Below are 16,419 nucleotides of genomic sequence, written 5' to 3'. Positions count from 1 at the left end.
AGATTCTTGGGAAGTAGAAATCGGGTGAACATTTTCTTGTAGTGACAAAAGCAGCATGTTGAGGGAGAAAGATTTTAGTTGCAAGCATGTGTTTTTTAATGTGCCAAAATATTCATGGGAGAGCTGCTCTACAGTCGAAAATGGTATATCCAGCAAAATAGCATATCTTGCTTCCTTGCACAAAATAATGCCTTTAGTCCTGTCCCTAACTTTGGGGACAAGTCAAATTCAAAATTATTTCAGGAGAAAAAGGAAGTGAAGCAAACAGATGTATTTACTTATTCTAAGAGAAAATAAACAATTGCTTCATTTTGTGGTATAGAAAGAAAGTAACAACTGGATGATTGGGTTTTGATTTTTTTATTTAGTCACAGAAAGAAGTGAAGCTCACAATAGTCCTGCTGCTTAGCTATACTGTGAATCGTCCTATAGTTCCACAGAGTTCAATTCATACAGACCTGGAATGAAGCTTCTGTGCACCCCAGCACAAAACCAAGCTCCCAGAATTATTGGTAGTTTATTAACATGATGGTTGCCTAAATACCACTGGAAGATTGTTTGATGCATATATTTGTCACTTCTTCGAAGATTCTAGGCAGTTTACATCCTTAAAACAGCAAAAACATAAATAAGACGTTACCTATAAATAACATTATCAGTTGTTATTAACTTACCGTCACCAGTTATGTAGTACCTTCTGCTCCAAAGTCTCTGCAAAAAGGCAGAGTGCCCCTTAGAGCATAGTTACTACTTCGGGCAGTAACTAGGAAGTCTCTGTCTGAACAATATGGCACTAATATAACATAAGGAGAAAAGCACAACCCTGGAAATACAAGTTCTGCCCACGAATGGAGCAGTACCAAGAATGAGTTGCAAATACTGACTTGCATGTTCTGAAGATCCAGGAAAGCACAGGCCATGTAGGTATCAGATCTTCCAGTCACACTGAGGTCTTGATGTGATGATCCTTATGAAATGCAAGAAAAGAAGCAATGGAAAATGCTATACTGAACATTAGGATAGATTTGAAAAGGGATTTGGCCACTTGCTTTCTGAACTGAATAACCTCTTTTCTCAGACTCCTGGTTCCATGACTGTGTTTGGGCTAATTATGCATGATAAAATCTAGGGGAACAGTATATTGATGCTTTAACCTTGAATTGTAACAATATCTGCTGGTGCTCTGTCTGCAAAATGCACATGATTCAGAACTGAAGAATACTTTCCATCAGGGCTGTAGACTGGCTGACTCAGGTTATTTCAAGGTCGAGTCACTATAGTGACTTTGAGATCAAAACATTCATATGCAATGTAAATGCAGTGTTTCTGTGTTTGCATACATATACGAGGGTGTCTCCTGTTCAAGATTTATTACAGGGATATAAAATTTCAAATCATAATTACATTAGATTAGGGATGGGGATAGATACTTCTGCAAGTCTAATCAAATAGAGCTTTATAGTGGTCCACGGTAATTAAGTCTAATGAGAGTTAGGGTTCAGCAACAAGTCATACATTGCCCATGTATGTCTTAAATGTTAGAGTTTCAAACACTATAATCTGAAGCTTTTGCTCCTAGCCTCCATGAACTCCTATCTTACAGTCTCCCAGTATAACCTGACTTCAGGCAAGGTTTTAAGAATTGATGGTAGACATGGTCAGGCCCCTCCTCCATGTATATGTTATAGGCTTGGATGGTGAATGGTAGAATCCTTGAGTTTTTGAAATGTTGACAGTAGTAATTTTTTGTCATCATCAACTGCTACTGATTTATCTCCATTTCTCTCTCTCCCCCCCCCCTTCTCCCATTTTAAGGTGCAAGAAATTTGGAATACCTATAGAGAAAATATATAACAAAACTCAGCGAGAGAAATTTGCCTGGGCAATTGACATGGCAGATGAAGACTACGAGTTTTAATGTGATTTTAATGGGCTGGATTTTATGGAAGAAAATGAGAATAGCCTGATTTTAGGGAGATTGATAAACTGTGAGCCTTACTTGTTCTTTATATTGGGGGGTGGGGGGGTGTCAGAGGGGAAAGTGAGTGTCTGATAAAATACCCAACATCTTTGAGAAAAGATATGCCTGGAAATATTGTAGAGGAGCCAAGACAGTTGTCCTATGGACAACTTATTTAAATCTGTTTCAGAGACCTAAATTCTAGCTGTATGGTTGTGTTTTATCTCTGGAGTAAGGACAAGTGAATGGAGGAATTTGTTAATGTTCTACCAGACAAATTTGCCATTACACTGAAGAGCTTGGAAATCATTAGCTACTGTATACAGAATCCAATGAGATATTGGTATGTTTTTACAGTTAGGGTTTTGCAATAACTTCTATATTTTAATAGAAAATGGACTCCTTAATTTCTCCCCACCCCCCTCATTAATTTAACACAACTGAAGCCCTTAGCACACTGGTTTTGGCCACAGCGGTCATCCTGGAAACACCCTGTTGTTTTCATTTTTACTTGCCACCATCATGGTAATGAAACCTAGAATAAAAATGCAACATCTCTTCAAAGCAAAGCATGATGGGAAGATCCTTCCTGACTTGAGTGTTACTTTTTTTGTTAATGTGAATTTTTAGTACTTTTAATTATTTTAAAATATTTAAACTTTTTTTTTCTTCTTGATCTTAAAGATCATGTAGATTTGCAGAAGATAGGAGGGAAAGGGCCGGGGAGGGTTAATAGATTATGAGTACAAACAAATTTGTGACAAAATGTATTCCCATCATACTTTGTTCTGAGTACATTATATATATATGTATAGATATATATATATATGAGAAATATCCACATTTGTGGGTTTTGTTTTGGTTTGTTTTTCCTATGACAGATTTTTTTTTCTCCCCTCCCCCCCTTTTTTTTTAAAAAAAAACCTTTCTGCTCTCTTTTACTTGAAAGATTTTATTGTGTAAAGAGAACCTTCACAGGTCAATAAAATTTTGAGGGAAGTGAGCTTTGGTCCAAAAAAAAAAAGAAAAAAAAAGAATCAAGATTTATTTAGGGCTTTTATTTTTTTTCTTTTGTAATTGTGTACAAAAATTTAAAAAATAAAGCAGAATTTTAATGTGAAGCCTTTTTTGCTATAATCCATTAGTTTTAGAGGCATTGTTAGCTTAGTGTGGTGCAAAGACAAGTTTCCCGCAGTCTTTCCTTGACAAGTATCTTCTATTTTTATCATGAATTCCCTTTTAATCAACTGTAGGTTATTTAAAATAAATTCCTACAACTTAACACAATGCCAGCATCCGTGTGTTCTTGTACCCAGATGGCCAGTAGTTGGCTGCCAACCCAGAGCTGCAAAATGAGATGTCAGGGATTCTTTGTGGGGAAAGGATGTTCCAGAATGGATTGCCCAAAGAAATACGGGTCAAGGCTAGGGGTGGTGGAGAAATTGGTTAAGCTCACCTTTTTGTATAAATCCTCCCAATTCATTCTTAACCAAATAGTTTTTCTTCACCATTTATATTTTTGTGAATTTGATGATACAGTTTTCAGGTTTTAAAAAGTGTGTTAATTAATAGTATCTTCAAAATACACTCTAAAAACAGCATAAAACTGTTTTATTAGAAGTGCATACAAATGTTAGAGCAATTTGTGAACTGTTGAGAAATCAATACTGAAATGGGATGGAATGAGTTTCATGTAAGAAGACGAGAAACTGAAAACAACAGGTTTGCTCATTTAGTTGAGAAATAGACCAGTTCCCATGTGGCTTTTAACATTAGCTAGATTAAAATTTGTTTGGCATGTTGGATTCTACATAAATGACAAGATTCCCCATGTTTTTCACTTAGGTTTGTATCCACAGCTACAGTTGTTTTCATGGGGAGACTTCTGTTCTTTACCAGATAAAAACCAAGGACAGTTCCTAAAAAAGAAACTTACGTATTCTTCAAATGATCCCATCTGTGTCTTTTTGAGAAGTTTGAAATCAACCCCTTGTCTTTGGAGGAGTTAACGAAGTGCATACTTACTTGATAAAAAATGTCTGTGGCTCTAGCTTCTAAGTTAAATGTGGAAGTTGCACTGGACTGTATGAATTCACACTAGTGAATTGGTTATAGCAGGGTGATCTTCAGTTTCTTATCTTCTGTATCAGTGGAAATCAAGTAATATATACTAGGATTTTTAAAAATCTTGTACGTTCCATATTCAAGAGAGAAAAGATACTTCAGCATGCTGATAATTAGAGGTGCGTACAGTAAAAATGTAAGAAAAGGATGATCTTACCCAGTGGTTTCATGTAGATGTTAAAAAGGAGCAGAGAGAGTTCCAAGCCCTGCGGCACCCCACAAAAAAGGGGCCATGGGCCAGATCTCGCTCCCTATCTAACACCGATTGGGACCAGCCCCCGAGGAAGGAAGTGAACCAGTGCAAAACTGCCACCCACCCCCAACTCCCTGAGCCAACCCAAAAGGATACCATGGTCGATGGTATTGAAAGCTGCTGAGAGGTCAAGAAGAGCCAGGATGGATGCACTGCCTCCATCCCGCTCCTGTCTGAGATCATCTAAGAGTGTGACCAATGCCATTTCCGTCCCATAACCAGGCCTGAAACCTGACTGAAAGGGCTCTAGATAATCCGTTTCATCCAGGATCCTCTGGAGCTGCACACCACCACTTTCTCAACCGCCTTTCCCAAAAAGGGGATGTGGGAAACTGGACGAAAATGGTCCAGCACAGTAGGGTCCAGCAATGGCTTCTTGAGGGGGCGCACCAGCGCCTCCTTAAAGGGTGCCGGGAATACCCCCTCCCTGAAGGATGCATTTACCATCACCTGGACCCAACCACATGTCCCCTCCCGAGCTGCTTTCACCAGCCAGGAGGGGCATGGGTCTAACTGGCAAGTGGTGGCATTTACAGTCTGGAGGATCCTGTCCACTTCCTCGGGCTCAACAGGATCAAACTGTTCCCAGATAACTGGGTAAGAATGTCCCCCGGGGATCTCCACAGACCCTGCCTCATGCTCAGAATCCAACTCGGAACAGTTCTGAGCAATTTTATCCTGAAGATGCCCAGAAAACTCAGCTCAACCTTGTAGATGGATCTCTGAATCCCTTTTCCCCAAAAGGGATTGGGTAATCTTAAACAGGGCCGCTGGGCAGCATTCTGCGGATGCAATAAGAGCGGAGAAATACTGACACCACTCTTACTGCCACAAGGTAGGCCTTAATAGCGGCTCTAGCTTGTGTTTGGTCAGGTTCAGTCTTTGTCTTCCTCCAGTGGTGCTCTAGGGATCTCTTAATCCTCTTCAGAACCCTCAGCTCCTTTGTAAAGCATGGGGAGTGTTGGGCTCGATGGGATAAGAGAGGCTGCATAGGCATGATCCTGTCCAAGGCCCTGGCCACCTCCCTATTCCAGGCAGCCACCAGGGCCTCTGCTGGACCATGCAGATCTTCGGGTATGACCCCCAGCTCCTTCTGAAACCCTACTGGGTCCATTAGTCGCCGGGGGCGGACCAATCAAATGGGTCCTGCCTCCCTGCGGAGGAGAGCAGCATAGAAGAATCTCAGGCTCACCAGGGTGTGTTCACCATGACAAAGGGGAAAGATGTGCTTCCCCCCTCAGATCCATTGCCACTGCTCCGACAAAACGAAATCTGGGGTGAGGCCACTGTCCCAAGTTGGGTCCCGAATAATCTGAATCAGGTCCATGGCTGCCATGAACTCCAGAGCTGCTTCCGAGGTCCGCCCCAGGGAAGGCAGATTGAAGTCCCCCAGAACCATAAGTCTGGGGAACTCCACCTCCAACCCCGAGACGGCCTCCAGCAGCTCAGGCAGGAAGGTTGCTACGCAGCAGGGAGACTGGTACAGCAGCAACACTCCCAACTGTTCTCAAGAACCCAACATGAAAAACGGGGTCTCACACCCAGTCACTTGTGGAACAGAGTCCCTGAAGGCCACTAGAGATTCCCGGATAACAACAGCCATGCCTCTTCCCCCGCTCTGAGGTCTCGGCTGGTGCCATACTCGAAACCCGGCCAGGCACATCTCCACAGGAGGAACACCTCCTTCTGGGCCCAGCCAGGTTTCAGTAATGCACGCCAGGTCAGCCCCTTCTCTGTGATCAAATCGCAAATGAGGGGGGCCTTGTTGATATTGAAGATACTGAACCCCAAACCAGCAAATGACCTCACCCAGCATCTTCATGTAGATGTTAAAGAAGAGGGGAGAGAGTGGCATACTCTGCAGCACCCCACATAAGAGGGGCCTAGGGGATGACTTCCTCCCCTCCCCCTGCCAACACCGACTGGAACTGGCCACAAAGGAAGGATAAGAACCACTGTAAGATGGTGCCCCCAATTCCCAGCCCCAACAGCCAGTTCAGAAGGATACTATGGTTGAAGGCTGCTGAGAAATCAAGGAGCACTAAGATGGATGCATCACTTCCACCTGGCTCTGCCACAGATCAAGGGGAACCAAGGTTGTATCAATACTAAAACCAGAGTGAAACAGGTCTAGATAATATGCTAGGTGTGTTTTAAAACACTTAACACATTTTGTTTCATGCTAACGAAAAAGAGAAATTTGCACTGATAGTGTCCGCTGATTTGGTGGCATGATCTAAGCGGTCTTGAGACTGGAAAAGGGTTAAGGGTCACCAGTTACTAAACATGATTTATATAATGATTTATATTAGTGTTCCTAATCAAGATGAAATACAGATTTATGATTTTACATATACCATGTACTTTGCCAAAGTTTGCTTTGGTTAACATATAGAATACAGTTCCATTGTGGTGGTAACATTGCCTGAATATAGTATGTGTCAGTTTGGTAACATCTGTAGTAGATTGTGGGTCCTACTCTAAAAAATCTTGATTTTAACAAAACATTTGACAAAGTATCCTCTACTTTCTAATTTAAAAGGTAGTTAAGTGATGATTATTAACAGGTACAAAATTGGTTCAGAATCATAGTCAAAGACTGCTTATCAAATTGGAATGAGGGGCCACAAGGTACAGTTCTGAATCAGCATGTTTGCAGCTGACAGAAAACTGAGTGGGATATCTAATACCCTAGAAGACGGAAATAAATTTCAGAACTTGTAAGAAAATTGAAATGGACAGAAAATAACTGGGTGAAATTTAGAGGACCAATAATCAAAGGTGGTGGTGTAATTCATTTTCACTGGATATATTCAAGCAAGCCAGACAGCTATTTTTTACAAATGTTTTAATTTTGATAGCCTGTTTTTGTTTTGTTCTTTGATTTATTGAGTAAAAACAAGGGATTGAAGTGTTCAGAGACTGTTTGGAAATTTGAGGACTTACCTAGAAGGCATTCCAAAATCATGTTGCAACAAGGTAAGTATTAGATTCCACTGGGCTGGCCAGAAATACCAGAAACAGCTGTAAAAACTGATGTTCAGTGGATAGCTCTCAGAAGCTGTGGGACTATGATCCATTTTTCACACTAGAAAAATAATACAAAGTATTGTTATACTGTAAGTATGTTATCAAGGAAAAGATATGAAAACTTGAGAATGCTGGTATTACTTTCACTTTTTTCCAGTAGAGGGCCTTGAAAAGTGCAAATCCTACTCAGAAAGGAAACCTTAACACTGGAAAACACCATCAAATACTGGGGCTGGGGCTGGGGCTGGGGCTGGGGCTGGGGGAAGATACCAGTTGCCTCTGTGTGAAGACAGAATGGACTCCATTGTGAACAATGTCCTTTAGCTCTTCCTTTTGCAGGGTATTAGACCATATCTTTGTGGCTTAATGACAAGTAGTGAAGTTCTTGAAAATTGTTCTAGATACGTGTTGTTCAATGGAATTTATTAATTGCACATATTTCCAGCTGCAGATCTGCATACACGACCCTTTCCTGTTTTATCTTCACAACCATCCTATGAGGTCAGCTTGGCAGAAAGATAATGACTGATTCTTGGATGAGTATGGATTTGACTTGGACTTGGTAGTCTTAGTTTGACTAGTATACAGTACTACCAAAAAGTGGGGGGAAAGAGACAGAGAACCTGGAGAAGGCCAAGTGCACACCAGGGTGTTCATGAATACTTTACTGGAAATTTCCAATGGTAGGTGGGGAGTAAATCAGTAGTTATTGTTCCTGGCTGGGAATTCTCAAGCTGTAGCTCCAATGCATCTGAAAGATGAGGGGAAAATACTCCAAAAGCAACTGTTGCATGCTTATTTTCACAGCAAACTTGCTCAAAGCTATTTTGGGGGTACTCCCACTTATCCCTCAAGTTGGAATAACCTCTGATAATATTTGTTAGTATTGATAAAAACATTGCAGTAATCATTTTCCTTTACATTTAGTGTTTAAGCAGAGACCCAACTGTGTGTTACATACCTTAATTCCATGAAAGAAAGCACCCTATGTGCAATATTAATGCCTAAGAAGTCCTTTCCAGAGCTGTACTACCACTATTAACCAGGATTAGAAGCCTACCCATAAGCACACAAAATACCCAAATAGTCTGAGACAGTAGACGGGGGCCAAAATACAGAAGCAAGGTACTTCAAAGGTTTGTATTCACATACCTATGTGTGAGCTATGGATGAATATTTCACTCTCTGAAAGTCTGGAAAATATTTTTAAAAACTTAATATACCATTTGATTAAGTTTCTATGAGGTTCTTCAATTCCAAAGATACTTTTGAAAAATACTCAATTGTCACTTAAAGATGGGGTGTTCAGTTTTTTAAATCTTGGATTATACTGCTATGCACATATTCTGACTAGTATCAGATTTTTGGTATCTTCACTTCAGATTCTTTCTGAGCCCTTTTGGAAGATTTGTATGGAACAGTTTTAGCTAATTGTTTGAGTTCAAAACAATAAATTTGCTATATCTGCTGTTACTATGATACTCATTTGAAAATTGTTATTTTTGGAAAAATGTATTTTGATCCGTTTTACTTATGCTAAATTGATGCTATGGAGCAAATCCAAATCTCAAAATTGATTAAAGAAACCATTTTTGGTTTTGTTTTAATCAATTTATCTCATTAGAGTTTAGATTATGGCTTATACAGAAAAAGTCTGAAATTAATGGACTCCAATTTTTCTACAGAAAAGGAAATGAGTAAATCATTGTGTTATTGGAGATGCAATCAAAATAACATTAAAAATGTTTTTGCAATGTCCCAAAGTTGTTATGCTCTGGAAAGAATACATACATACATTAGACTTTGAAACAAAGTTTTGTATATTTGGATGTACACATTCTTTTGAACTACATACCTAATACATGGAAATTGACGTCTGGACAATGGAATAGATTTGATTGATTGATTGATTGATTATGTGCCATCAAGTTGTTTCTGACTCCTAGCAATCATGTAGATAGATTTTCTCCATGGTTCTCCATGACCTTATTATTGCCAAGAGCTTAGCTCTTCAACGTTGGAAAGACAAATTTATGACTCAAATTACTCAGCAGATTGAAGACCTGATGTTATTTGCATCTTTGAATCAGTGGCCTATTATTATGCATGGACAATCAATGAAATATTTCCTTGAAATAGTTCAGTCAAAATATTTCTTTTATTGAAAATTAGGTTTAAAAAATCCATATACTGTATTTATATCTGCATGAGAAGGCTTTATATCCACAATTTATCTTGCTATTGCATTTCTCTTTTTAAATATTTATTTTTTTTCTCTGTTTTGTTTATTAAATAAAGCCAAAGAAAAATTAAAATGCATACTTTACTCTCATGAGGAAGACATGAAAGATGCTTTAGTGGCAGATTTCAGGAGCAAGGAAATGGTACCTACCTGATAAGCCTAACATTCTATTCTTGCTTCACCACTGTTGTTTCAGATTGTCAGATCATAATGGGGTATTTGGGAACAATGCTGTAGATATATGAAACATGTCCCTTGGTTGGGGTTAGGGATCTGGCATCAGTACTGAATTTTGTTTGTCAGTGCAAGATTAATAGCATTCCATGTTTCTGATGGAGCATGATATATTCCTATCACAGAATTAGCTTTTCTTGCTGCAAGCTGTTAACATTGATTGTGCAGAGCTCAAGCTCTGTTTGTGATCTCCCCAGAGATAACCTCCAGTTGGACTATTTTAAACAGCATAATTTCCTGTGAAATTGATTTTATCTTGCCAATTTTACACGCACATGCAGATCCACTGGAGGTGAGGGACTCCATCTAATCTGTTTGGTACAGGTGCTTCTCAAATGACTTCAGCAAGTGTGGCACAGCAGTTCAGCATTCAGTCTTCAGAATAACATACCAGGAGGTATATGAGTTCCAATTTTCCTACCCAAGGGCAATCATAGTCATTTTACCAGACTGTGTTATTTTTTTAACCTGGATGGGCTTCCTTGGTCTCACAACAGTTGTTTCTAACTCTGTCCCAGATTATTGCAAACAGAAAATGCGTAATTGAACTCACTCAGAATGGTGGGGTTTCCAACTTACGTCAGGTTCCTACTGTAGTGGGGGAGTGTATTTTCCCTCTGGAGAGCCATATTGTCTTACCCCAATTCTTGGCTCAAGTCAACCACTAGAAAGCAGCTACAATGTAATTTCTAGCCACCATCCTCATTGAGATTCAGCATCTTGTTACTGAAGCTTCCAATATCTCTTGCTGTATGTGTTATTTAGAATTTACTTATCCCCTGGCTTTCCCAGCACAGCAACGTAGTGCTAAGATCATAGCTATTGGGAAAAGCATCCAGTGGAAACATTGGCATGCTATCATACTACTTATACAAATCACTGGTTTGATACTCTTTGTGCCCTTAGTTAAGAGTGAGAGACAATGAGTACTGATTGCTCCCGGTGCTCTCGAGGAGCCCTTGACTCACAAACATAAAGGTATGGCAATGCTCAGTGCATTCCATTGTTAGAATGATTTGCAAATAGGATAATCTTAAAAAATCATGGGCTGGTTTTAAAGTTCCTAGATGAAGAATTGGGAGATGGAAAGGATGGTAATGTATCTGGGCATTTCCGTCCTATCAGCTGTTGAAAGGACATTTCCTTGCCATAGGGGTCACAACAGAAAAAGTAGAACAAAGCTGTTATAAACAGTAAAAAGAGTGTAAATTCTAGTACTCTGTTAGGCACAGAAGCCAGTTGGGTGACTTGGCTAATTGTTCTCTCAGCCCTAGAATGGGAAGTCAAAAGAACATCTATCTACGAACCCACACTGGACCAGTGTTCCTTGTAGGCCTCCAGAGGTGTAACTATGCCTGTGGACCCCAATGGGCATGGGATTTGGAAGGCTGTTCCAAAGGTTTCTTTCACTTGATAAGAAAACCACAGCTGCCTTTTCTGAATTAGACTTACCAATTGTTTTTCTTTCATAAGGTCGAGGAATAGTTATTACCTTGTGGTTGTATTTTGCAAAAGACAGGCTAACTACAATTATACGTGACTGATGTCCTAGAATCTGAGGTAACTGAAAGATTTAGAAAATTAAAGGCGTATTTTGCCTGCCCACCCATCCACAGGCCTCAATTTGGGGGGAAAAATATTTTAAATACTTTTAAAACTTTAATGGAGACCATCTTCTTTGTCTTTCCAGTCTTACAAAAAAAATTACAGTGCAGGTTTGGAAGAAAGACCTGTCCCAAATGCTCCCTTCCTTCCATAAAGATAAAACATCTTTAAAAGTTTTCCCTGTATCATTTTTGGACACACGTGAATTTTTATGTTGAGCAAAGACCTGCTTTGGTGCAGATTGGGAGTGACCTAGCCTGGTGGAATGATTTGGAGTTGGGGAAACAAAGAGAAGTGGGGTATTCTAAAAGGAATGAAAACAATCTGCCTCTGAAATGTTTATACTGTTCTTCCATACAGTATTGCTCTTCCTTCTTATGAGCTTCTCTTTGTTCTATTTCCAGTGCAGTTTTGCAGTTGGCTGGGTGTTTTCCAATGCTACAAGAAAGGTGGTGTTTAATAAAATAAAACTTTCCTCTATCCCAAAATGCGTGCTGACTTTTACAGAGCCAGAGAGGAAACTCTTATTTTTAAGTGAGGTTGTTAAAGGTTTATTTTAAGATAGAGAAAAATTAATTTCTGCTTCTGGAATTGAGGACTTCGGTCTCACATCCTTTCTCTGCTGCAGATTTGTTTTCTAGACTTGAAATCTTATTTCTAGCTGACAAGCAGGAAAAAAAAACATTTAAAATACTAAATATGTGTAGGAAAAGAGGAAGGGTCAATTTGTTAATGGCTGCTAGTGTATACATTACCTATGGCTTGGAAACAGTACTAGAGGAGAGCAACCACCCTCCTGTCCATCTTTGTGTATTACCTGAATGCATCTGACTGACAACTGTGTGACAACCTATTCTGGACTAGATGAGCCTTTGGCATGATCCAGTAGGGCTGTTTAACACACTTGACTGTACACTTGTAAATACTGATACTTCATGATGGGCTCATTTTTGATTCATTTATAAATACTTTAATGTAATTTTGGTTTTAAACTAAGCAGAATCTGAAGTTACTGATGAAGGAAGTTCAGGAAGTATTGTTAATAGCAGAGCTGACGTGGCTTTGATATCCTTTTACTGTGCAAGCATGCAGACAATTGTTAACTGGAAGCAGAGTCTTGAGATATTTCAGTAACTGCCACTTTAGATCATCTGTACTGCAAATTGTCTTCAGTGAATGGTTTTCCATGCACTTATTATACAAGTTACAGTATGGAAATGGAAAATCATCCCACCTCTGTTAGGAGAACAATGTAATGCCTTGGAGAGGTCAAGTAACGATTTAAAAAGTAACAGTCAATATATAAGAGATTTTTTTCAAGTAATTGAACCATTGTTACCAACGGAAGGACATTTTCAAATTTGTGAGTTCATTGGAAAGCTTATCTGATATGTATTCCTCAATTCCATTCCAAAATATTAGATGACCTTCATTCAGGTTATATCTTTTCCCTTTCTCTTAGTTTCAAAGACGCACATTTCTTTTAATTTAATTTCATTAATTCATGCTCTTTGCCATTTACTTCTCTTATATTCCAAGCTGCAGTCTTCCATGTACCATGGTCATCATCTGATGTGACCATAATATTGACTACTGCTGCCCATCATGGCTATGGTCAATCAAGATGTTCACATAATATTTGTTAGCAAGATAGATAAGGTGTTGACTGTGTTTCCATCCTTAGGTCATTTCTGCACTATTTGTAGCATTTTCTGGAGTCATCGAACCATCACTGTGCCAAAATAACAGTAATACGGATAGGACATACTACTTCACCAGTGGCTTAGTGATGCTGTGAACTCTCTATAAGTCACTAATATGGAAATGGTCTTAACTGAACTCATGACACAGGCAGTATTCCTTGCTAATGATAAGGACAATCAGTACCTGACATTTTTTGCACATTTTGGCAGGTATAGTCAGAAGCTCAACCAAAGCCCAAACAAGCATTTTCAGAGCATTTTATCCAGCCAGGATCTCCAAACTAGAGGCTGTCTGGCAAATCAACATACCATTGTTCATATCCCAACAACCAAGAGGTATATGTAGTGTACACAACAGGAATAAACCATAACTTCCTGTGTTCATACAACCTTAGATATTTTACAGCATGGAAAGACAAAAGCAGCATGACAATAAAGCAATGTTTTCAAATGGTGTGTGATCTGGAATTCCTCATTTCATTTTATTTTTGTATTTTTTTTTTTGTTTTGTAATAGGTTTATAGTTCTGTCATATTAATAGAGAAGCTAAACATGCTTATTTTACTGGGTTTTGCTGAAAATCGTATTTCAATTATCTGACACTCTGATTAAATTCAGTGGCACAATCTTGAAAGGCTTCCAAGAGCTCCACAAAAATGTCTTGGGAGAGCCTTGCATGGTCTGCAGTTTGCTCACCTTGGTAATAGAGGCCTGCAGTCTATATATCAATTAGAAGATGGGGAACCTGTGACCACCTCACTGTTGCAGAAGTGTAACTCTTAGCATCCTTACCATTGCCCATCCTGGGTAAGGGTGCTGGGCACTGTTGCTCACAAACATCAGACAATATGGGGGGAGGGGGAGGACACAAACAGAATTTACATCCCTGAATTCATCAGGAATGCCTGTGGCATTCTTCTAAAATGTATTGAAATTACTTCTTGGAAAATTACTCCTTTGTCTTGATTCTAAAGTAGCAAATTTGGAACATGTCATTAGCATACTTCTAGTAATAAATAAGCAAGCAGGCTGTGGAGTAAAGCCTTTTCCGCCCATTAATCATTTTTAATGTCATCCAGGCAGAAAGGGGAAATACAGATCAAATGACCATCACTTGCACCCAAATCTACTTGAATGACACTGAATACAAATGCCTTCTCAGGACATTGTGGTCCTTTTGCTCCTTTTGCACTCTAATGATAAATGAGGTATCTGTTCATCTCAGACATACTAATTTCTCCTAGTTACTGCCACTGGAGAGCATGACAGACTCAAGTGGGGATTGTGAAGCATGGGAACTCTTCCATCCTACCTATAACCAGGCCCGCAACTAGGGTCTCTGTCACCCAGGGCAAACATGGATTCTCTGCCCATTTTGGCGCCCCCCCCCCAGCACTCTTTTTGGCGCCTCCCCAGTGTGGCACCTGGGGCACATGCCCCGCTTGCCCCCACTAGTTGTGGCCCTGCCTATAACCTTCCCAAGCCAGAGAACATTATGGGGATAGTGGTATAACCACAAAGGTGTTTTGAACAGGAACATCAAGCATGAATCACCGCTGCTTCCTCTTTTGTCTGTCTTCCAGCTCTTATGAGTGATGATCTTGTGAGAAACTGCTTCATCTTGAGCTGTTTGTGCATGGAATGCAGGGAAAACAAGTTGACACATCACCCCCATCCCATCTTCCTATGTTGATGGAGAGAACTGAAATGAAGGGATAGTTGTATTTGTTGGAATAAGCCTACTCCATTCAGTACAGTGGTTCTGCTTCAATGGGATTTTGTAACTACATCTGCAGATGAACTTGGCTTTCTCTACCAGTAAATACTAGACAATGAGAGCACATTCGTGTTGCCTTCCACACATTTTTATGAACACATGAAAAGTGCTAGTTCATGAAAAAGGGGCTGCTCAACATAGGAGGCATTCTCTCTGAATAAGATACCCACCAGAACCTGGAAACTAATTCTGTCTCACACACACACACACACACACACACACACACACACACAGACAAACATAAACAGAGCTAAGGAGTGATGTGAAGGAGCAGCTATTTGGAGCAGGGAAAAGAGATGATACAGAATTTCCTGAAAGCTCCTAAGAGACACATAGCCTCTTTATGGACCTGATGTGGGATATGAAAACTGCCTTGTAGGAATGGCTGCTGTTTCTTCCCCCTTGGGTTCTGCCTAGCTCTTACTTGCGTGTTGTGCCTTCAAGTCAGTTTTTGACTCCTGGCAATTGCCTGGACTAGTCCCAGCAGTTTTTTTGGCAAGGTTTTTCAGAAGTGGTTTGCCATTGCCTTCAGCTCTTTCTTACTTGATTTACATAGCCACTCATCTCACATACATGGCCCTGGGTGGCTTACAATAAAATGATTTCTATATGAATCAGTAAAATTTTGTTGCTTTGCTTATCCAAACCCAAACATTTATCCTCGGAACTTCTCACCAATTAGAGAAGTGAACATTGGTACAATGAGGAGTTGAGCTTTGTGTAGAAAGTATAATTCAGATTTTACTGCATTATCTGTACTACCCCACCCTCCATGCACGGCTTTGAATACTCACAGGAAATGCATGATATAAATTTAAAAAAAGAAATAAATTCTTAGAACTTTTCAGAATAAAGTAGCTAGCTTGCACCAAGCCTTAGGTTGCCATAATTGGCTGTAAAAATCCAAGCAACCACAAGATGGTAGCAAAAAGATACAAGAAAGTCTTAACTCTTTGTTGCAATCTAGTGGTCACCTGGGTTTTTGCAAACCAGATATGGCAACTCTAGCCAGCCATAATGTGGTTTGTTTGGTTTTAGTTTAGTATAAAGTATGAACCAAATGAACTGTAGTTTCTAAACTAAGACTTATAGCTTAGTGTTATATGAAGACAGTCAAATGTGACCTCTATAATAAATTAATGTCACACCCTGGCTTGGCACAATGTGTGAACCCAGCCAGTACCATTTTCTTTTCCATTAAGACTGCCCTCTTTGTTTGCAACAAGTGGCCTGGCTTCTTAACGTACACGGCAGGCCAACTGAAGAGTAGCAGCCTTCTTTGCTTTGGTGCAAATGCTTAATTCTTTTACTTTCTGCCTGTTACACACCTGTTAAAAGCACACAAGTTTATCTGGAAAGAAAAAAAAGTCAGCTACTCCCCTGAGTAGCTATCGTCATTGGTAAAAGGCATCTGGGTATGTATGCACAAGGGAAAGGATGGGGGAAACACCTCACCAAAACATGCTTGAACCAGAAACTCTTGTTTTTCCC

General features: G+C 39.7%; 1 protein-coding gene across 1 annotated transcript in view; it reads left to right on the top strand.

Moving 5' to 3' along the window:
• The window catches only part of TOP1 (DNA topoisomerase I), a 61,712-nt gene extending 58,465 nt beyond the window's left edge, over positions 1 to 3,247 (top strand). Inside the window, exon 21 of the mRNA XM_063297169.1 lies at positions 1,816 to 3,247. Within this exon, the coding sequence (XP_063153239.1) occupies positions 1,816 to 1,918 (103 nt within the window). The 3' untranslated portion in view covers positions 1,919 to 3,247. The remainder of the gene's footprint in view (positions 1 to 1,815) is intronic.
• Positions 3,248 to 16,419: the final 13,172 nt, after the last annotated feature.

The sequence above is a fragment of the Candoia aspera genome, chromosome 3 (assembly GCF_035149785.1).
Source record: "Candoia aspera isolate rCanAsp1 chromosome 3, rCanAsp1.hap2, whole genome shotgun sequence".
Lineage (NCBI taxonomy): Eukaryota > Metazoa > Chordata > Lepidosauria > Squamata > Boidae > Candoia > Candoia aspera.
The sequence above is the reverse complement of the archived record's forward strand: the minus strand, read 5'-3'. Positions and strand labels throughout refer to the sequence as shown.